Source organism: Mustelus asterias, chromosome 8 (assembly GCF_964213995.1).
Source record: "Mustelus asterias chromosome 8, sMusAst1.hap1.1, whole genome shotgun sequence".
Taxonomy (NCBI): Eukaryota; Metazoa; Chordata; class Chondrichthyes; order Carcharhiniformes; family Triakidae; genus Mustelus; species Mustelus asterias.
Genome location: NC_135808.1, coordinates 89,440,549 through 89,464,840, shown reverse-complemented (window position 1 = coordinate 89,464,840; position 24,292 = coordinate 89,440,549). Strand labels below are relative to the sequence as shown.

General features: G+C 44.5%; 1 protein-coding gene across 1 annotated transcript in view; it reads left to right on the top strand.

The window, feature by feature from the left end:
- The first annotated feature begins 8,139 nt into the window (after positions 1-8,139).
- Positions 8,140-24,292, top strand: part of negr1 (neuronal growth regulator 1) — a 531,576-nt gene continuing 515,423 nt past the window's right edge. The window contains exon 1 of the mRNA XM_078219382.1: positions 8,140-8,312. Coding sequence (XP_078075508.1) covers positions 8,140-8,312 — 173 coding nt within the window. The remainder of the gene's footprint in view (positions 8,313-24,292) is intronic.

Here is a 24,292-nt window from a genome sequence, read left to right as displayed (position 1 = left end):
CTGTCTGGAGACAATACACATCTCTTTAACCTGTGCTTAACGCTCTCTCCACTCACATTGTCTGTGCCTTTAAGACTTGATTAGCTGTAAAGACTCGCATTCCAATAATTATTCTGTAAATTGAGTTTGTGTCTTTATATGCCCTGTTTGTGAATAGAAATCCCACTCACCTGACGAAGGGGCAGTGCTCCGAAAGCTTGTGGCTTTTGCTACCAAATAAACCTGTTGAACTTTAACCTGGTGTTGTGAGACTTCTTACATTGATTTCCTTACCATGGACCTATAATACCAAGAAAAACAACTGTCCATGGATGAATTGAATCGGTGCACACTCGATGGGCCAAAAGGCCTCCTTCTGCACTGTAAGGATTCTATGATTCTAACAAATAATTGCCTTGTTTTTATGCTGCAGAATGACTGACACTACTGCTGAAAACTAACTTTATTACCAACACATTTTCAGTACATGAACACACAACTGCAAGGCATTTCCAGCCTTGTTGCAATCTTCTCTTACACATACTATCAGACCTTCAGCCCCAGGTCAGCTGACCCCATGAAGTACAGAGTGTACCTTATTGCACCTAATACTACAACAATCACCTAATTATTATGACAGATAATACACAATGTTAAGTTTGACAGATGTTTTGTATTTCTACTTCATTTACCTCAGTGAGGGAAAAGCTTTAGAATTTATTTTTCAGGAGAGTAAATGGGTGGGCGAAATCCAAGAAAATGCACTTCTCTTAGCCAAGCACAAACATTAAATATGTACCAATAATTGTGTTGATTCATTTTTTCGCTTATTTTTTCCTCTTTCTCTTTTGAAGGTCTTAATTTTCATTGGTGTACAGCTCCACAGGTACTGGCAACCTTCTGGTATCTCACCTAAGTGTTCATTCTACACAGGTAGACATAGTCAGTGAGTGTTGACAGGTTAATTCATCATAGGAAGCATCACAACTGAGCCTGATAATGTGTTTACAAGATATTCATTCAGATACTTTGCAGAAGGTTTAGTACACAACAGAAACCCTGAGTCTAACTGCAATGACCAATTGCACCATGGTCTGAGGTTACATACCCATCATAGGGCAGGGATTGAATGGAACACATTCTGGCTTGAATGTCTCAGTACTAAACCAGGAAATATAACTGCCCCATTATTCAATAGGATTGGACTGTGTTGGTTTGTGTGGAGCTATATTTACAAATTTTGGATCGTGGGTGGTTGACGAGAAGAGCATCCATTCAATCTGGGTGGAGGGGGTGCGGGATGGGCCCATTTCAAGGGCTGGGTCTCACTAACATGCCGATTGCAAACTGCATATTTTAAACCAGCATCTTGCTGCAGCTCACCACAGGTGTAATATTAAATGGCCTGCCTATTGGCAGAGTCGAGGGGAGGAGAAAAGGGGCAAGGAAGTCCGGCCGACAGCGATCCAGCAGCAAGAGCCCACAGGCACTCCTGTTCCTCCTTGACATCACCAAAATAATTCCAAAGATTTTGGTATCTCTTCTCCCTGGCCAGCAGGTGCTGGCCATCTACAAGAAATGCTTCTAAATCACTTCAATGTTCTATTGGCATTCAATCCTGACTTATATAGATTAATGTGGCTTCTGTCTGATTTCTAGTGGATGTCTGGGCCATCCACCCACAGACCTTTACCATTATTTAAGAAAGCTGGCAAGGAAAAGCCAGGGATCTGCAGGCCATTGAGCCTAACATCAGTGGTGGTAAGTTGTTGGGGCTGATTCTGAGAAACAGGATCTACATGAATTGAGAAATGCAAAGGCTGATTAGAGATAGTCAGCACAGCTTTGTGCGTGGGAAATCGTGTCTTACAAATTTGATAGCGTTTTTTGAAGGAGTGACCAAGAAAATAGATGAGGGCAGTGCAGTAGACATTGCCTACGTGGAATTTAGCAAGTCCTTCGACAAGGTACCGCATGGTAGACTAGTCAGTAAGGTTAGATCACATGGGATCCAAGGAGAACTAACCAATTGGATTCAAAATTGGCTTGCCAGTAAGAGACAGAGGGTGGTGGTAGAGGGCTGTTTTTCAGACTGGAGGCCTGTGACCAGCGATGTGCCGCAGGGATCGGTGCTGGGTCCACTATTGTTTGTCATTTATATAAACGATTTGGATGAAAATATAGGAGGCATGGTTAGTAAGGATGACACCAAAATTGCTGGTATGGTGGACAGTGAAGAAGGTTATCTAAGACTACAATGTGATCTTAATCAACTGGGCCAGTGGGACAAGGAATGGCAGATAGAGTTTAATTCAGATAAATGCAATGTGTTGCATTTTGGTAAGACAAACCAGGACAGGACTTAAACAGTTAATGGTAGGACCCTAGGAGTGTTGTCAAACAGAGAGACCATGGGGTGCAGATACATAGTTCCTTGAAAGTGGCGTCACACATAGGCAGGGGGTGAAGAAGGCATTTGGCACACTTGCCTTCATAGGTCAGAGCATTGAGTATAGGAGTTGGGACGTTATATTACAACTGTGCAAGACATTGGTAAGGCCACATTTGGAGCACTGCATACAATTCTGGTTACCCTGCTATCGGAAGGATGTCATAAAACTGGAATGGGCACAAAAAAGACTTACAAGGATGTCACTGGGACTGAAAGGTTTGAATTATAAGGAGAGACTGGATAGGCTGAGATTTGTTTTCCTGGAGCATAGGAGAATGAAGGGTGAGGTTTATAAAATCATGAGGGGCATAGATAAGGTGAATAGCCAAAGTCTTTTCCTCAGGGTAGAGGAGTCCAAAACTAGAGAGCATAGGTTTAAGGCAAGCGGGGAAAGATTTAAAGGGGACCTGAGGGGCAACTGTTTCACACAGAGGGTGGTGCGTGTATGAATGAGCTGCCGGGGAGGTGGTAGAAGTGGGTACAATTACAACATTTAAAATACATTTGGACAGGTACATGGATGGGAAATATTTAGAGCGACATGGACCAAACACAGGCAAATGAGACTAGTTCAGTTTAGGAAACCTGGTCGGCATGGACAAGTTGGGCCAAAGGGCCTGTTTCTGTGCTGTACATCTCTATGACTCTATGACCTGAGGTAAAATGGTTACAGTGTGTGAACTGTGCCAATGAATCAATTATCTCATGTTGGGCAGAGGAAGTTAAAATTACCCTTTTAAGGCTATAATAGTTATGAAGTACTGCAAAGCTGCAGGACAAAATATAAATTACAAAACACTGCTTCCCATTACAAAGCCTTAATCAGCATGCATGCAGGTTGGAGTTGTGACTATAACAATACAGGCTGAATCTTGATCTTATCTTTGCTCCTTGTAATGGGTGCGGACATAGGATCGTAGCATCCTACAGCACAGAAGAGGGGCATTGGTCCATTGTGTCTGCTATTTTAAACTTGTTTTAAAAGTGTGACATATAATTGATTAGACAATAAAAATGTATTATTGAGGAAATGTCATTTTACCTACTCAATTAATTTTAACAACCATGTGTTATGCATGCCCCTGTGGACTAAAGAGCATAAAGAATCACAAGGTAGACTTGAATTCTTCAAAACTGGGAGCTGTTTATTGAAGGTATGCACTCATTCACAGTCAGGTCTAAGACCATCCAACAGAATCCCACACTGGGCAGAGCAAATGCTCACCTGACGAAGGAGCAGTGCTCCGAAAGCTAGTGGCGTTTGCTACCAAATAAACCTGTTGGACTTTAACCTGGTATTGTTAGACTCCTTACAGAGCAAATACCCCAGGGGTCACCTGACCCATAATCTTAAAGGGGCAGTCCGCACCCCAAATCCCAATAGACTATATTACACATATATTACACATCACACTATGCAGGGGCAAATTTACAATGAAACACACCGTGGCCACAGGGCCACCAAAAGTAGTGGAGCCCCAACATGCAGGGGTTCTGACTCATTTCACTCACAGCCAATCACATACTGACATACATTGCAAACCTGCCCACAATTGAAAAATAGTGATCTATTCTCAACCAAGCACAAATGAGGGGGTGAAACATATCTAATCCATTATCTGATCGATTCTGCGCAGGCGCTATTGGGATATTCACACATTTGGAACTACATTAGCCACGCTGCATGTGGCCAAGCATCTGTGCTGTCAGAATAGTCGGTACAGATTCAGGGGAGATTCAGCCCCGCTGCCTGATGGGAACACAGCAGTGATTGGCACCCAGCGTTCAGGAGTTCAAACCAAGGAGTGCGCGAGCAGGAATGGCTTTCATGTGAGCAGGGCTGAAATTTGAGGTATGCCAGCTCCACCCCCCATCTCACCATCCTCCATCCCCATCTTGCCCTCCTTCACCAACCCATGTCCCTCCTTTACCACCCCCGTCTTTCACAGTAACTTCATTGAAGTGTTAATGTAAGCCTACTTGTGACACGAATAAAATAAAATCTTGCAATAGGAAAATGCTGATTGTGTGGGAATGAAAGAATGAATGTGTGCGTGTGAGAGCGAGAGTCCCTTTTGTGTCCAGTTTCCTTCAACAGTGAGCCTCTATCCAAGGATGTTTCCCAGCCATTGTGATGCTGTTGGCTACTGGAATGTTCATGGGCAGCCGCTATCGCAGTAGGATGTGGTGTACAGAAGTACGCCACCAGCTCACTGGGAGAGAGAAACACATTCTATAGGTAAGTCGCTCACCCTTGCACTGAGGCAAGGCTAAGTGAGTCCACTTTAGGCCTGCATTCTCCCAGAAAGAACAATGTATTCTGCTTTTCGATTAATGTCAGTGCTTGGAGGAGCAAATCAAGGCCATTGCCTCTATTATAGAATCTCAGCACCAGGGTTGCTACCTCTTTAGGGTTCCTGACCTAATTAATATTTTATAAGGATCAAGACTTGGGTAACATAAAGTCAAATTCTCAAAGAATATAAAGATTTCTTTAGACCCCATAAGGTTTGTCAATCACTTCACTTATCCTATGTGAAGCATAACAACAATACTTAATAGTGGCTATGTATATTATGAAATGATGATAATTAGTCTTAAATTAGGGTGCGTTACTTTATTCAATAGATAGTATGGCAGGGAAAAGATAGTTGGGGGTTCAGGCAAGAATTTCTTCCTCACTCGACATGTTGGGGAGTAATCAGGGGCAGTATTCCTCAGATGATATCCGATTTCCATGTGGGAACTATGGAAATTCACAGCACAGGAAGAAGCTACTTGGTGAATCATTCTAACTGCACAGCTCTCAGAAAGAACTATCCACATCATCCTATTTCCCATTCTTCCTTTTTTTTAAATTTCAGATATAAAACATGATTGATTCCATCCCTGCACTGTATCTGGTGTGAACATTCCATGTCTTAACAACCCCTCAATTCATACCAATAGTTATGTTATCATTTTTCATTTGGTTGATATTATTGCTCCAGACAACTTTCTGTACCCACTGCATAAGAATGGGTTCAATTTTCAAGAATAAGGAAACATTTCAAAAATGGAGATTGGGGTTCACTCAAGGACATTTTCTATTGGGGTAATTGAATATCATCAGAAGCTGAATACTCTCTTATCTTCCCATTCCATGGTCCCAGGACAAAAGTCAATTGAAATAATTCATATCGTTGGCTGCTTGACAAAGGAACAAAGACTTTTACTTATACAGAATCTTTCCTGACCTTAAGACATTTTCAATGAAATACTTCTGAAACTTAGTCACTGTTGGAGGAAACACAAAATCCCATCTATGCATAGCAAGATCTCAAACACTGCAATAAAATGATATGTTTTAGCGATATTGCTTGAGCGATTAGTACCATTGGAAAAAATCCTGTGTTTTTATTCATGTTACCATGAAATTATTGATGTCTATCTAACAGGGCTGACAAGTCCTCAATTTAATGTTGTCCCATCTGAAAAATGGTATCTTCCTTTGTACTACCAGGATGTCAGCCTAAATTTTATGCTCAAATCTCTGGAGTGGGCCCACAAACTTCTATCTCAGGTGAAAGTACCACAGCCAACATTTTGCTATTAGTTAAGTGTGCACAGCTCACAGCTAATATAAGGATGAGACTTCTTGTTTGAATGGCCTAACTCCACACTGAACAGTGCCTTTGCTAAGAGAGTGATTAGAAACACATAAACAATATGAATATTCCTGATCTAAGTATGAAGTCTTCTAGTATCTCAGGAGATTTGGAGGGGTAACATTGAAGTTCAGTGTAACAGCTACAAATCTTGGTGGTTCTCAGGATTAGTAGAAGGATTGGTAAATTTAGCATAGCTACATCCCTGATTAAAATAAATCAGCTACAAAGGAATTGCAATTAAAGGGTATTATTGCCTTAGTGGGGAGTCTTGGTGGTTGCTGAGGTGGTTCCTCAGTTCCTGAGCCAGCTTATTGCTGTCCAACTTGAAAATAACACTAGCTCACTGCCAAATCTTTCTGGAGGAGAGACATGAACTTTCAATGTAACCTTGCTTTCATTTTTACTAAAGTTGTCATTACAAATAAATGTGTTAGTGTGTGTTAGATGGCACAATGGCATCATGTAGAGGGTCTGTTTTCAAACAAAACATTATTTTGTAAAGGACTTCAGCATGACAATGCCCTTTAATTACATCTCATTTTAAAAAAATATTGCTATTTAAACTTTATGCAATAATTTGAGCGGCGAGAATGCCTGTGCTGATTTAACACCTACACAAAAAAAAACATTTTGTGTCTAACTAATGTTGACCTAGCTATCTCAGATTGTTATGATTTCTTAAACTATTTTGAAAGCCAAAAGAAAAAAAACCAAATAGTAAGTCATCTGCCTTTTGTTTTTCTTGATCATAATAATGTTAAACATAATGTTATCATTTCTTTTAGTTTTACGATTTTGATCTTTAAGTGTATTTCAGTTCATTCTTCCCACGAATGGGTGGCACGGTAGCACAGTGGTTAGCACTGCTGCTTCACAGCTCCAGGGTCCCGAGTTCGATTCCTGGCTTGGGTCACTGTCTGTGTGGAGTTTGCACATTCTCCTTGTGTTTGCGTGGGTTTCCTCCGGGTGCTCTGGTTTCCTCCCACAGTCCAAAGATGTGCAGGTTAGGTTGATTGGCCAGGTTAAAATTGCCCCTGAGATGCGTAGGTTAGAGGGATTAGCGGGTAAATATGTGGGGTAGGGCCTGGGTGGGATTGCGGTCGGTGCAGACTCGATGGGCCGAATGGCCTCCTTCTGCACTGTAGGGTTTCTATGATTCTATGACACTTCATTGGCTCTATCTCAGGTTATGGCTACTTCTTACATTATGGCACCTGAGGAAATTGCAGGTTTAAAGTTTATTTATGTATGTCACAAGTAGGGTTACATAAACACTGCAATGAAGTTACTGTGAAAATCCCCGAGTCGCCACACTCCAGCGCCTGTTTGGGTATACTGAGGGAGAATTTAGTACGGCCCGTCCACCTAACTAGTATGTCTTATGGATGTGGGCTTGCGAATAGTGTACTGGGCAGTAAAAGTCTCCTGGCATAGAGCATGCTGGTACATTTTGTTTTGCAATTTTTTTTTAAAAGTTAGAATTGTACAGCACTCAGAGCCATTTGAACAGTTCTTTGCAAGATGTTGATGCAGCAGCAGAACCTCTGTTGCTAAAGGCTGTGGGATTCGACATGACATGGGCATGTAGCTCTCCCCCCCCCCCCCCCCGCCTTTCTATCTATGTGCATACTGAGGGATGGTTTGGAGGTTGAGGAGTCGCTGTGCTGATGGGTGCAATACCTGTACAGCGGTACCTTTAATACTCGGCGCTCCCAGTCAGTCGGACATGTTGCCTGGGCAACGGCCATGGCAACTGGCTCAGAGCCTGGGGCTGTCTCTCTCTCTCTCCTCACACATACACACACTCACTCTCTCTCACACACACACAAACGCATTTTACATCAGTTCGTCGCTGGATGATGTGGAAGCCGCTGGAGAATAGAGAGCTCCGACTTTAGAGTCAGAGCAGCGCCAGAGCGAAAAAAAAAACTCTGTAGGCTGGGCAGAGAGAGAGAGAGAGGGAGGGAGGGAAGCCGGGCGGGGGGGTGGAGGGGAAAGAGGGTTTTCCCAGCTTTTGCTCCGAGACAGGGGAGAGGAGGAGGAGTGGGGAGAGAAGCGATGGACACCGTGCAGGATGCTTCACCCTGCGCCTCAGGCCAGTGGCTGGCGGCTCTCCTGCTTACCCTGTGCTGCTTGTTGCCCACTTGCCTCCCGGCCGCTCAGAGCGTGGATTTCCCCTGGCCAGCTGTGGACAACATCATGGTGCGACAGGGAGAGACGGCCGTCCTCAGGTAGGGAACAACCTGTGACACCAGCCCACCCGCGCCGGCACATCACAAATGTTATTCACACACACACTTTTGGCCACCTTTTATTTAAACAAAATATATACAAAAAATTTTTTTTTCTCTCTCCAGCAGAGGGGAGAAAAAAGGCAGCGTTTGGGATGTTGTGGTGGGCGGAGGTTTAAGTTGCACATGGTTGACCAATCTGTTGTATGCACAGCTGTGTGTGTGTGTTTTCATAGTTCCTGCACAATGTAGTTTGAATGGGGGAATTAAAACGGATGTAAATATACAGCAGGAACCACTTCATATCATCCCTTCCACTGCATTGTGCGACAATTTTACTTCCTGACCCCCCCCCCCCCTTCTGAAAATTAAGACCATCACAATTTACTGGCGCCTGTGGTATTTTGTGTAAGTTTTTATACATCGTTTGAACCCGCAACTTAAATAGAAATAGAGGGAGAGAATACTGTCACTGATGCAACGAATTGTGCTTGATTTTGCAGAGCTGTAATAACGGTAAGAAGCAATAATAGTTGACCTGTAAGAGTTGTATTTGAATGGTCAGACTTCATTTTGCCACACCCTTTATTTCCCACCCCACCTACAGTCAGCAATGAATGGGCAACACATGTCTAATTGTCGTTATTATTCTGACACACACACTGCCCATCACTGGCTCCTGCGCAGAAATGTGAAATTACCTTTCATTTTCTTATCACCATTTAATGTGATGCTGATAACTTCTGAAGTACATAATGTGCTGTACTTGTGCACCCACACAAGAGATTTGTACATGTTAATGCCTGATATGACAAAGGGTGAAAAACATTCATTTTAAAGATATACTTCTGTATTAATGTCCTCGTTACACCTGCAACTAACAGAGCAATAAGGTCTGACTGACGGCTTCAACGCATTTGATTTTTTTTGGGGTCTTTTTAGAAGTTTCACATTTTTTTATCCTCATCATCAAAACAACATAGGATTAAATGTTTAAAAATCTTTAATTGCATGGTGTATGTCATAATCATCAACTGCTTGATGGTTAGCCAAAAATGCCTAGAGCACTGAGTACAAATCTGAGTCAATTGAATTTCCTATCTTTCAGTGATTGAATTTTTGCAGCTCTGAGTTGGGGTGCGAGATTGAGCACTTAATAATAGAATCCACAGGAAAATAATAATTGGCAGGACCAGTTCAACCCTGGAGTAGTGCACCTCCTTTTGGCCAATCACAGTGTGGCATTGACAGCTTTCTACAGCTAGATAATCTCACCTTCTTCTCAAATGAGGAAGGGAAGCACGGCGATGCTGTTCACCTAATGGGGAAAGCATAGGGGGGAGAATTCCACTCAATCCTTTACGTGAACTGTATCTTAAACATTTATTGAGAATCAGTAACTGATTATAATAGATGTTTCTTATGGCATCAAATTTATGTAAAATGCAGCATTCTATGTCGTGTCAAAAATTTGACTGCATTCTGTTTTGATTTTCTTTCCCTCATGATTATCTTATTGAATGTGGTATTACTGCATGCGTCTCCATCCACATCCTTCTCAATTTTATTTGCTTATCATTTGGCTGTCCATGTACAATAATATTTTATATTTCAAGGCGGAGTCCAATAACTATACACTGCAGGAAACTATTCAAGGAAATTAATCTGAAGGAATAATGATTTGGGGTTGCAATTGCATTCTGTAACTAAAATACAGTTTATAGGGTTAATATTTGTTTCAAAATTTGAGTTTATAAACTTCTTTAAGTATTTTAACAAGTAAAATAACAATTTGTTTTCACACAGTACCTTTCGCATGAAAAATGGCCCTTGGCATGTGTAAGGATGTAGGTGTAAGGATAAAAGTAGATCCGAAAACAGATTTTATTTTACTCGTTCATGGAATGAGAGCATCATGAGCAAGGCCAGCATTTGTTACCCATTCTTAATTGTTCATGAGAAGGTGATGGTGAGCCACCTTCTTAAATCGTTACCCTTTCTTAATTGTTCATGACAAGTTGATGGTGAGCCACCCTCTTGAATCACGACAGTCTGTGGTATAGGTATGCCCACCATGCTGTTTGGGAGGGAGTTCCAGGATTTTGATCTACTAATAATGAAGGAATGGCAAAGTACTTCTCAGTTAGGGTGGTGTGTTACTTGGCGATTAACTTGCAGGTAGTGGTGTTCCCATCCTTATTGTTCTAGGGGCTAGCGCTCTCAGTTGGAAGGTGCTGCTGTTGAAGGAGCCTTGGTGAGTTGCTGCAGTGCATCTTGTAGGTGATTTACATTGTTTCCACTGTACACCTATGTTGGAGGGAGTGAATGTTTAAGGTGGTGGATGGAGTGCTGATCAAGTGAGCTATCTTTTCTTGGATGGTGTCGAGATTCCTGAGTGCTGTTGAAGCTTCACTCATCCAGGCAATTGCAGTGTATTCCATCACATGCGTGATTTATGCCATGTAGCTGGTGGACAGGTTTTGTGAAGTCAGGAAGTGAGTTACTTACCACAGAATTCCCAGCCTGTGACTTGCTTTTGTAGCTTCAGTATTTATATAGCTGGCCCAGTTAAGTTTCTAGCCAATGGTATCCCCCAGGAAGTTGTTGGTGGAGGATGCAGTGATGGTAGTATCATTGAATTTCAAGAGAGAACGGTCAGATTCTCTCTTGTTGGAGATGGTCATTCTCTCGGGAACTCGAGCAGCTAGGGAATCATGGGAGAAACGTCTGGAGGGTGGAGCTTAGCATTTTCAGCAGCAGCGGGAGAATCTTCAGGATTGCTTCCTGCTGATGTCAGATTTTGAAAAGAGAGAGCAGCTCCTGATTGGTTCTTTATAAATCAGGTATCACGTGTCCTTAACCCCTTCATTCCCAGGTTCAAAGGAGTAGAATCTGAGCTGCAAGGCATTGGACAGGGAGCTACATAAATGAATGGAAATGGCAATGCTTGAGTGGGATTTGGAGCTGAATTTTATGCCCTTCTCAAATCATTTAATTGGCTCTTGGTGGTGGAGACATTTCTGATGCAAGCCAATTAAAGGGCCAGGGCTGCTAAATGGCTGTGGGGCAAACTGGATAACATTTATCCTCGGAGAGAGGAGGTGTTGATGGTGGTGACCCCATCCCCTTGTAAAATATAGCCCTTATGTGTGAGGATGTGAGTGGCAACATTTTGGATTGATTGCAGTACTTGCGGGGTGGAGGATGGGAAATTGATTAGGAATGCGTTCACTGAATAGGGGGGAAAATCTATCTCCAGAGTCGTCATCTTGGGCAATCCATTGGGATTGATGATGACTTGCTGCCACTGCAGTTTGGGTTTTGAGGTAGCTGATAAATCCAGTGCTTGATCTGCAGACCCTGCCACGTGTGGCGGAAGTGGTACTTGAAGTGTCGGGTAGGTGAATTGTTTGGAGGTTTGTGTGTTTTCTCCAATGCACCGATTTCACTTCTGCATGTTCCCAACAAAGTGTCTCGCTGTATTTGGTGCCTTTCAGGATGAACCTCCTCCATTTTGGTGGGTCACAGGCTAAGGACTCCCGGAAGTTTATGGGACTGTTAGGTAGCTTCAGAGATGCTTTGAGGACATTCGTGGAGCATTTCCGCTGTCCTCATGGGAGTCTCCTGCTGTGCCTGCGTTCAGGTGGAGCAGTTGTTTCAGGAGTCTGGTGTCAGGAATGTAAATGACATGTTCTGTTCAATGGAGATGGTTTTGAGTTATTAACACCTTGATGCTGAGCATGTTGGCTTGGGAGAGGATGTTGCTATTGTACTGCCTTGCTTGCTACTGGATTTGGAGACACCGCTGATGGTACTACAGTGCTTTGAGGCGTCTGCTGTAGGTTCGTAATCGCTGAAGCATATAGGAGCATGGGTATGCCCAATGAGCTCTGATCTTAGTCTCAGGTTTGAGATCCTGGTTCTCGAATACTCTTTTCCTCAGTCAGCTGAAGGCTGAGCTAGCATGCTGGAGGTGAAGATGAATTTCATTGGCTCCATCTGCCTTCATTGTGAGGAACCTTCTAAGATATGGAAAATGGTCCACGTTTGGTGGAACAGGAGATGTGCTGGTGGTATCTTGGTAGGATGCTCTTGAGTTTGGCCTGATTGAAGTCCCCGGCCACAATGAACAAGGCCTCGGGATGTTTCGTCTCAAGGCTATTTGTGGTGGTGTATAATTCGTCCAGTGCGGTCTTCATGTCTGCGTGGGGTGGGATGTAAACTGCTGTCAGGATAACAGAGGTGAACTCCCGTGGAAGGTAGTAGGGATGGCATTTTAGTGTCAAGTATTTTAGATCCGGGGAGCAGTAACTCACCAGTGTTGCTACATCTAGGCACCACAAGGTGTTGATTAGGAGGTAGAACCACCTCCCCTAGCTTTGCCTGAGGCAGCTGTACGGTCCATTTGGTAACATCTTAACGGTTCGCTGTGATAATGAGTTCCACAATTTTATTGATATCACCAATGGATGTCATGTGGGCAAGTAGTGACCCATGGCACTGTCAGTCCCTGGGGAATCAATGTTGTCTGTATAGCATCACTTGAAGCAGCATTATTGAACAAATTTGTCTTCCATTGAATTTGGAGATGATATTGATGAGATACATCAGTAGATGGACTGAAGTAGGGTCGGAGTGGGTGGTGTTGGAAGGTGGAAGTATCCATAATGGAGAGAATCTTAGATCAGAAGTTGAGTTTTGAATCGGACATGATTAAAAGGATAATGCTGTCTCCCTCTTAATACAACAGATGCAATCATGTGCTTTATCTGTCCTATGCATCACTAGACGCAGGAAGCTTCCAAGCCTCCAGTGGGCTGTATTTAATGTGGATGGTGGTATCCTAAATGACAGGCTAGAAAGCTGGGGGCAACTGCACATTGGCTCTTCTCAGGAGCCCCAACCCAATTATGTGCCCATCAGGGCAATTAACTGCCTGGTATTGGGACTCACATCCTTTTAAAGGTGCAGATCCTATCACCAAGAGCTGCTGGCCAATTCGGGAGCTGGCAGTTCTTCAGTCTCAGCAGTGCCCCTGAGAATGTAGCTACTGATGGGACTGCAACCAGCCAGGAGCAGGTCCAGTCAAAGGTGTGTGAGGTTGCTAGGCCAGACCACAGTGATAAGGAGAGGGGATGTCAGTGGTGAGGAGGATTGTTTCCTTGAGGGTGGTCCTTGCTTTTGGGAAGAATTCTTCAGTGGGCAACAGGTACCCAATCAGAATGGTAGTAAGGGGGGGGCAGAGCCTAAGCACACTGGGGAAGCGGACTGCGAGGCATGCACCCTGATGTACAAGTGTACACAGCATATGGGAGATCTGTAACCACCCCACCCACCCACAGACGCGATCATCGGCTTCCTGGTCATTCCACACGCCCCCCCCTCACCTCCATTCGCCGGCCTCCACTGGCCACCCAAATCGCTAGCATCACGATCGCCAGCCCCGACCCCCAATCAGTGGCCTTGACCCCGATCACTGGTCACATCATCGGCCCCCCACCCACCAATGCAGATTGCTCCCCACCCTCCCCGGTCTGGCTCTGCCTCTGTGAGGCTCTGGCCCCACCCCCTCGGCACTACCCTGTGGCATGGGCACTGCCATGGTCCCAGGCTGGCAGTGCCAGGCTGGTACTGTCAAAAGGGCACAGCCTGTCCCCGACCACCTGGCGGGCCCTTAATGGCCTCTGGTGACTCTGGTGAGGCCATCACGTTAGGTCCCCATTGGTGGGGGCCATTTGTGATCCTCGCCCATAAGGACCTCCATCGGTGAGGTCGGAGAGCTAAGTGAGCCCAGAATATTATGTGCTGATGTCACTAATAGCATTTAAATCATCCTAAGGGCAAGAGGCTGATTAAGTCAGTAAAAATGGCCCGGGAGGATCGTGAACAGCCTGACACCAGGTGTGTTTCCCGTTTTTAGCCTCCCACTAAAATTTCCTGCCTTGTTACGCTACTCGATCAGCACAGCAGGGCAGAAAGGCCTTTATCTTCAAAATTGGATGTCCATAACCAGAGGATCTCAAGCCCCATAGACCAACAAGTAAAAAGATTAAAGTCCCTTTGTTTCATCTTCTCCTTAAGTGTGAGAATGAAGCAGGTTCTCTGATCCATGGCAATTCTCACAGGATCTCCTTGTCCATACAAGAACTCCTTGTACTGACAAAGAAGAAAGGTTTGAGTGGCCATTCCACCCCATTGTTGACTGGACACAGTGTTGTAAGTTTGAGAAACTCTGGGGGGAACCCTTAGTTTGTGTTTTGCAAATGGAGACCAGATGGAACATTCCTTTATCCCAGTTCCACTTTTCCTTTCCTGTGAACTGAGCATGGTCTCAGGCAACAGTACTGAAAATTTCTTGTGGTGTGCTACAAGAGGGCGTGGCCATTATAGCCCACATCTAAAATTGCTAACCTTCTAGGAATGTTCTGCATTCTCCAGGAATTTAAGATTAATCTCCGAACACGGTTGTGAATAACTCAGAAGAAATCTCATCATTAGAAATGTGTGTGGTTTATCTTAATTTATCTTGGACACCTTTGCTTATTAATACAGTGAGAAGTCTCACAACACGAGCCTGGTGTCAGGCTGTTTATGATCTTCCCAGGCCATTTTTACTGATGTAATCAGCCTCGCGCCCTTAGGATAATTTAAATGCTATTAGTAACATCAGGACATAATAGTCTGGGCTCACTTAGCTCTCTGACCGGAGGAGCAGCTCTCCGAAAGCCCGTGCTACCAAATAAACCTGTTGGACTTTAACCTGGTGTTGTGAGACTACTTGCTGTGCCCACCCCAGTCCAATGCTGGCATCTCCACATCATTGCTTATTAATAGTAGAGGTATAAGAATTGGGGAAAAGGCTTGTATGACCATCAAGAACCAGACTATCATCAAGAAAAATCTGTTCAGTTAGCAGTAGGGAGGGGAATGCGGTGTACCGTGAGGATGGATTTGCTGGGGAAACAGCGATAGGAGCATGAGGCAGGACAGGATGTAGTGAAACCGGCAGGCATATGTTCAGTCAGAATTGGCAACCCTACCCAGCCGGATCTCCACAGGTTAACAATACGGTTTGTGAAAGTAGAGAAGTCCCCAGCCCTCCATGCTGTACTGAGCAGAGACAATGTAACTGAGAACTGTGAGCATGTAGTGAAGTTACCGTCGGGTGGCAGGTGAGACCTCTTTAATCTGTTTGGTCAGAATTAGAATGGTTCAGCGGTTTGTGAATTGAAGTTCTGGAGGAACCAAAGAATCATTTTAACTTTCAAAAGGCACAGTCATCAGTGAAATGGAGAACAGCTGGAATGGGTGTGTGTAACTGCTTTGTCTTCACATTCATAAATGATGCATGCTGATGATGAAAAGATATTTTCAAAACATATTCCTATTGAAATTGAATTTCAGTACAAGTCGGGTCGACAGCTCAATTTGGCAAATGGCCAGATAAGCAATGTATCCAACTCAACACGGCAGCTGATGTTGAATCAACTTCCAACAGATTACATCAATTTCTTTTACTTTTTCCCTCTCCTTTGTATATATTTTGCCTTGGAAAGCATCTTCATAACAAAGAAGATTGCATTTCAGAACTGATGCAAATCCCATAACCGAGGTGACTTCAATAAGTTCAGCTCGGTGTCAGTTGTTGTAAAATCTGAAATAGGAATTGGCATATTCTGGTGTCATGACAACCACTGTGGATTATGGGTAGTCAAAATGGCAAAGCTGCAATGCAGCAATGAGGAATTTCTTTGAAATGTTAGGGCCATCGGGCTCCTCTTTGAGTGATGTCTCTAATGCAGTGAACATCACAAGTGTCTGCCAAACTATTGCTCAATGAAATTTGATTCTGATATTTTGGACGATTGAAGCTGTGCATCCAATCTACAGCATGTAGGTGAGTGCAACAGGTGGATTCTTCTGTGTTGCTCAGGGCAACTAAAGGAAAATAGGTTTGCTGTGCCCTTGAGATTATAATGGGCAAGACTTTGCCTCTGGGCTCAGGATCCTGACTTTGTAACCATTTTCATGTCCTAACCATGAACAGAAGGGATGGTGGGGGTGGGATACAAGTAGTCATAGCCATGATTTCGCCCGAACTTGGCAGCTAATTGGCTGAAGGACATGTTAGATGTCAATTAGCAATGGCAGGCATGGGATGGAGGCAAAACTTGGTGCAGGCCTGATTTAAAGGCAGCTTGGCAGCCATTCTAATGGCAGTCATTTTATGTTGCAATAAAAGCATGAGGTCAGCAAGAGGAGAGGCAGAGGCTTAGCAGCAGAGCTGTTCTACGGTTGAGATTTTGTTGGGGCAATAAGAGAGAGGTCTTGTTCCCTGAGGCCACCAGCAAAACATAACCGGCCTGGCTCAAGGCCAAACCCAACAGTAGCTAAAGTGTTCTCTGGAGTACCGGCTTGCTGTACCATATGAGGTTTAATTACCTCTACTCTGGGGAGGTGAGTGCAACTTGACAGGTAGATTGAAGGGCAATCATCAACAGACATACAAGTTGAGCCGTCCAAGTGTGTATACCTGAACATGGTACGTACTGACCTTTCAGCAATACGTAGAGTCCGAGCATTGCTGAGGAGAGGATCTGGCAGCACAGATGCACACAGCTTCTTATTTAAATGAGCCATTGGCATTGTTGACAGAGGCCAGCATTGCCTTATCTCTCTCTGTTTTTCCCTTTCAGGAGAAGTGGTCAAAGATTTCAGTGGACAGAACCCACACAGGAGGAGGATTGACCCAGCTCACCATCCTCACTGCCATGGAGGATGCAGCAATGGGAATCTCCAGGGTGGCCACATACAACTAAGTGAGCAATGGGGAAATAGGAATACCTAAAGGAGGTGGCTCAAAGCTATTGATGCCTGTAAATATAGGGGATGGAGTGCACTCCTCCCCATCTGACAGCATGCAGATACCTCATCTGCATTGAGAAACCTCAGCTCTGCAGAGCCTTCTGCAGCCCAAGGTGGAGTTCTCATGATCTCTTTTATGTATCTGCTACAGAATCAGTCATGGATGGGGCGCCTGACCGTGCAAGAAACCAAACCAACAGAGCCAGCACTGCCACACCATTCAAATACACTTTTGCAGATGCATTCACATCGACATATCCTTGTGTGTGGTTAGAAAGGGTGCTACTCAGTGAAGAGCTTGGCATTGCAGGAGTAGGTGTCAGAAACTGAGTCAGCTATGGACAATTTCCCTCAGTGAATGGAGCACAGACACAGCTATACTCAGTTGGGCATAGATGCAGGGCACTGAGAGTCACAAGCCAGCTGTATTTTGACCAGTGGTGCACGAGGTGTACTGACATGAGGAGAACTCCCTGAGGCAGTGCAGGTGATGAGAATGGACTTGTGCACCACAATATCTCAGGGCTTTGAACACATGACTTACTCCAGTGAGCATGGTGCCAATCTCATGGAAAACCATATGCAGCGCAGAGTTGATGCCATGCTCTTTTTTTATTCAAACGTGGGACATGGGCATTGCTGGCTGGCCAGCATTTATTGCCCATCGCTAGTCGTCCTTGAGAAGGTGGTGGTGAGCTGCCTTCTTGAATCGCTGCAGCCCATGTGCTGTGGGTTGACCCACAATGTCATTAGGGAGGGAATTCCAGGATTTTGGCCTAGCGACTACGAAGGAACGGCTATATATTTCCAAGTCAGGATGGTGAGTGGCTTGAAGGGGAACTTGCAGGTGGTGGTGTTCCCATGTATCTGCTGCCCTTGTCCTTCTAGGTGGAAATGATTGTGGGTTTGGAGGGTGATTGTTTAAGGATCTTTGGTGAATTTCTCCAGTGCATCTTGTAGATAGTACACACTGCTGCTACTGAGTGTCGGTGGTGGAGGGAGTGGATGTTTTTGGACATGATGCCAGTCAAGCAGGTTGCATTGTCCTGGATGGCGTCAAGCTTCTTGAGCGTCGTTAGAGCTGCACCCATCCAGACAAGTGGGCAGTATTCCATCGCACCCCTGACTTGTGCCTTGCAGATGGTGGATAGGCTTTGGGGAGTCAGATGGTGAGTTGTTTCTGACCTACTCTTGTGGCCACTATGTTTATGTGGCAAGTCCAGTTAAGTTTCAGGTCAAAGGTAACCCCAAGGATGTTAAAGGTGGGAAATTCGGTGATGGTAACACCATTGAATGTCAAGGGGCGGTGGTTAGATTGTCTCTTATTGGTGATGGCATTGTCTGGCATTTGTATGGCGCAAATGTTACTTGCCACTTGTCAACCCAAGCTTGGATATTGTCCAGATCTTGTTGCATCTGGACATGGACTGCTTCAGTATCTGAGGAGTCACGAATAGTGTTGAATATTGTGCAGTCATCAGTGAACATCCCCACTTCTGACCTTATGATGGAGGGAGGTTCTTTGATGAGACATCTGGAGATGGTTGGGCCTAGGACACTACCCTGAGGAACTCCTGCAGAGTTGTCCTGGAGCTGAGATGACTAATCCCTCCACGACCATAACCATCTTCCTATGTGCCAGGCATGCAGCATTGATCGTTGACGTCTGAGTGCAAAGTTCTTTAATTTTAAGATATTGTCAGAACTTTGCAATCAGATGTCAGTACATTCTAAACTTGCTGCAGCCCAGACATTTTGAACAGTAGTTATGTTAAACAATCCAGAATTTGCTGATTCCGCATTAAGAGAACCATCTAGCAGTCTAGTTAGGCATTTACATAATTATTTGGGTTTGCTTCCACAGACTATCTTGAAAATTGGACCTTCTTCATGCACTCAGTTCTTTTTCAAGTTAGCTGTGTGAATTTTTGTCTGCAAATGTAAGTACATCTCTGGTGTTTCATGTAATCCTTCCACTGATCTTTTCTCTTATCGTTCTTTATTCCTGAGATATGGGTGTGATAAAGTTGACATTTAATATGCGTTTGTATATATACAGCTGAATAACTTGACTGCCTGGGCAGCAGCAGACTAAACCTGGGGGTTAACGGCATCGACTTAACTAAAAGAAATCTGAAAAGTGAAGGGACTGAGAATAATACTTTTATGTAAAAAAAAAACCCAAATTAAATGAATAAGTGATGGAAGTGCAGATAATGTGTTGTAGCTGTAGTATGTGGGAACTGGTGGATCCCATTGCGAGCCACAGTGACTACATCCAGGCAAAGTGTTTGCAGCTCAAGGAACTTTGGTTCAGAGTTGGTGAGCTTGAAATTGAGCTTTGAACACTGCGGCACATCAGGGAGGGGGAGAGTTACCTCAACACTGTGTTTCAGACAGTCACGCTCTATAGGTTGAGTAGTTCAAATTTGAACAGTTGTCAGGGACAGGAAGATATGACTACGAGTAAGGCAGGTAAGGGATCCTGAATTTATCATTGGAAGAGCCTCAGCTCTTGACCTTGTCCAATAAGAGGTTTTTGCTCCTTGTGTGGATGAGGAAAAGGACTGTAGGGAGGATGAGCAAACTGACCACTGCACCATGGTACAGGAGGCCATTCAAGCACAGGGAGCAAAAAGATAAGTGGTAGTTGCAAATGATTCTATAATCAGGGGCACAGACAGCACCCTTTTTAAGCAGAATCGAGAGTCCTGCAAGGTGTGTTGCCTACCTGGTGCCAGGGTAAGGGACATCTTGAACTGGCTTGAAAGCTTAATGGAGCATGAGGGGGAGGATACAGTTGTTGCGGTCCATGTTGGGACCAACAATATAGGCCAGTGTAGCCCAGATGCCATAGTCCCAGATGACCATAGGCTGCTCTCCCCTTTGAGGGGGAGAGCTGACTGGTGCTGGTTTAACCTTAGGATCATCACACCTCGGGCAAGGTGAAGAAGGTGGGCCTTCATAAGTAACCACAGCCAGTACAGGAATTGAACCCGCATTGTTGGCATCACTCCGCATCATGAACCAGCCATTCAGATACCTGAGCTATCTGATTCCCAAGAGGTCCTGTTTGGGGAATATCAGGAATTAGGAAAAAAATTAAAGAATAGGACCTCCAAGGGTTTTACCTGAGCCATGTGCAAATTTGCATAGAGATAAGAAAATTAGGGAAGTAAATGTGCAGATAAAGGAGTGGTGCATGAAAGAGGAGTCACTGGCATCAGTATTGACAGTAAGAAGTTTAACAACACCAGGTTAAAGTCCAACAGGTTTATTTGGTAGCAAAAGCCACACAAGCTTTCGAGGCTCTGAGCCCCTTCTTCACCTGAAGAAGGGGCTCAGAGCCTCGAAAGCTTGTGTGGCTTTTGCTACCAAATAAACCTGTTGGACTTTAACCTGGTGTTGTTAAACTTCTTACTGTGTTTACCCCAGTCCAACGCCGGCATCTCCACATCATCAGTATTGAGACAGGAAAGAACTGTACCATTGGAATGGACTCTACCTGAACTGATCTGGGACCAGTGTCTGAGCGGAAAGGCCAAATAGGGTGGTCACAAGGCCTTTAAAATAGTAAATGTGGGGAAGCCCTCAGGAAGTCAATATAATTTCAATAACCAGTAACAGGACAGAGAATAAAGAAATAGTCAATAATCCTACTTCAGGTATAGGTGGTCATAGCAAAACTATCAGAAGCATGTTGATTAAACCAAAAGAGAGAAATAATAAACAGGAGAATAAAGCATCAGTGCTGAGGGGCAGGTTAGAATCATTGGCCCAAATTTGTTCTATATACAAATGCACAGAGTTTAAGGAATAAATTAAATGAGCTGCAGGTACAAATTCAAGTTGGAGGTTATGATATAGTAGCCATTACTGAGACAACGGCTGCAGGATACTCAAGAATGGGAACTAAATATGCCAGATTATAAGGTTTACAGGATGGATCGGGAAAATGGCAGAGGAAGTGGTGTAGGTAGCCTTATTGATGAGAAACAAAATCACTTCAATGGTGAGGGAGGACATAATGAGGGGAAAGCATTCAGTGGAGACCTTATGGGTGGAGCTGAGGAACAGTAAAGAATTTAAACTGTAATGGGCGTTGTGTCAAGACCCACTCCTGGTAGCAGCTCTGAAGTGCTCAATTGTGTACATGCAGAAAATAAGCACCTTAGGAAGGATATATTGGCCTTGGAGCATGTACAACGTAAGTTTACAAGAATTATACCTGGACTTCAGGGGTTAAGTTTTGAGGAGAAATTATACAAATTGGGCCTGTCTTCTCTGTAATTTAGAAGGTTAAGAGGTGACCTGATTGAAGCCTTCAAGATATTAATTGGAATAGAGCGGTTAGATAAAGAAAAAGGGAACGATTTGCCGAACAAGTCCAAAAATGGGAGAGAATCGCTCTTTTTTTGGTGAATAAAAAATGAAATCTTACCTCACTCTGTGAAAATAATATGCAAAATCTGTTTGCCGTCAGAAGGGGGAGGAGGCAGGACATAAGCTCACCGAAAGCCAGCATATTGCAGCATAGGGCACCATTGCGCATGTGCAGATCGCTGTGTTCTGTGAACAGAGATCTGTCAGTCACTGTCTCCCCCAGCTACCTTTAACTTGAGTTTGTTTATTTGGTTTGACTTAAATTAGGCCACTGGCTTCCGTGGCCGATTTTGGCCCCCAGCATGAGCCATCTGATTTCCTCCCTCCTCCACTGTTTTCCCCCCCAACCCCCCTCCAGCTATTGCAGGGCTCCGCGAGTGGTTTTTTTCTCCCCCCCTCCCCCCCTCCCCCAAGGTACCTAATGGGCAGGTGCCAGTTTTTGCCCCTTGGGCAGTGCCATGGTGCCAGGCTGGCACTGCCAAGGGGCACCCCCCTCTGTCCCCAACCTCCCGGGGGGCCTCCAGTCCCATTATTCTTGAGGACCGGATGTGATTCTCGCTGGTGGGAGCCTTCACCGGTGAACACGCAGAGGCAAGTGAGCCTGGATGATTGCATCCTGGGTTCGTGCCCTTTTCGGGCGCGAGGCTGATCTTGCTGGATATCCGGTGCCAGTAAGGTCACGAGGGGTGAGAAATTGGGCGTGAACCTGATTTCCTGGTGCTCTGGTTAACTTGCTGGCTCACCCTGCCCATTGGCCAGCAGGGCAAAATGGCAAGATTGTGGCTAAAGTGTTTCCACTGGTTGGAGATTCTAGAACTAGGGGGCATTGACTAAAAATTAGGACCAGACCATTCAGGAGAGATGTTAGGAAGAACTTCTATACACAAATGATGGTAGAGGTTTGGAACTCTCTTCCACAAAATGCAGTTGGTGCCAGATCAGTTGCGAATTTAAAATCTGAGGCAGATAATTTTTTGTTAAGCAAAGGTATTAAGGGCTATGGGCCAAAGGCAGGTATATGAAGTTAGGCCACAGATCAGCCATGATCATATTGAATGGTGGAGCAGGCTCGGGGGACTAAATAGCCTGCTACTGTTCGATGTTCCTAGAAGACAGTGAAAAATCAACCACCTTGGTGTTGGAATCACATATAAACCAAACTGGACAAGAATGGTAGGGTTCCTTCCTTAACAGAGCATTAGTGAGTCAGTTATGTTTTTATGACAATCTAATAGTTTGGTGGTCACTTTAACCTATACCAGTTTATTTTTCCTGATTTAAAAAAAAAATGAATACACATTCTTAAACTGCAGTTGAGATTTGAATTCCTATTCTCTGGAATATTAGTCTAAAACTGCTCGATTATGGGTCTCGTAACAAAAGCACTTGAAAGAAGAATTTCTCATTTTGGAACCCATTGATAACACTAATGGAGCTAACTGCCCATGTGCTTTTGATGTGCAGTTTCAGAAGGCTGCTCGCCTTCACTAGGTTTGTAAACACAGTTCCACTGGAATGATGCAGATAGAATTGACTCTTTAACCTGGCAGTTGTGTCCTCTAAGGTAATATGTGTTCTGGCATGTGCATCAATATCTTGGCTGTCACTTGAGATAGAGCATTGTATTGATTAAGGTGTTATCTTTTAGATAAGATGTTAATTGGAGGCCCCTGTTTTCAATCTCAGATGGACATAAAATATCGCAAGGCATTGTTCAAAGAAGAGCAGGGCAGTTGACCCAGTGTGCTGGCCAAGATTTATCTCAATTAATACCTAAAACTGTAGTTTATTTTACAGTTGTCTCTGGCAAACTTTGTGCACAAATTGGCCGCAGAATTCCTTGCATCAGAGTTCCAAAGTGCGGTACTTAATTGCTTTAATGTGCTGTGGTTCCAAAGACGTGATATAATTGAAAGATCTTCTTTCCTACTGAGGGAGTTCAAGAAAAGCAGTGTTGCAGCCTGCTGTGCATTATAATCCCTTGAACTGTGGAGAAATCCCATATTATAAAATCTTGAAGTCTTGATCTTGTTGTGGGTATATGTGAAAATTAAACTGGTGAGACTGATGTGCAGCAGAAATGGGCAGCATATTGACATGTACTCATGAAATGAATGTCTCTTTCCCATGGCGCCTTTCCAGCAAGTGCAAAAGATGCAATACCTGCCATTTTACCTCCTACCTTCTGACTGTCTAAGGCCCCAAATATTCCTTCCAGGTGAAGAAGCTTTTTACAAGTACATCTTACAATTTAATATATTGGGGGCGATTCTCCAGCAGCGCAGTGGGCCAGGACACATGTGGAGGCCGTATAGTGGGCTTCCCGCTGGGTGCCACGGCCTCCACATGTCTCCGGCTGCCAGATTTCTGGTATCGTCAGAATAAATTATTTAAATCAGCATTTTAATATAATTAGCAGGCCCAGGACTGAGGTCTTTGGGCCTGCTAGCATGTCTCTTCCCCCCCCCTCCCCTCCCCTCCTCCCTCAATGCCAGGAGTATTTCACTCCAGCAGGGTTAGAACAGCTCCCCACTAATGGGGAGTTGGCGGCCCAACCACGCTGGGCCATGGAGGCCTGCCCCCCCCATCCCCCAGAGGGTCAGAGGCAAGGGGGGTGTCCCCTGGGCATTGCCAACGTGGCACTGCCCACCAGGCCTACTGGAGGAAAGATCGGTTGGGGTGGGGGGTGTCCCACTGCCACTCTGCAGTCAGGATCATGAGCAGAGGGAAGG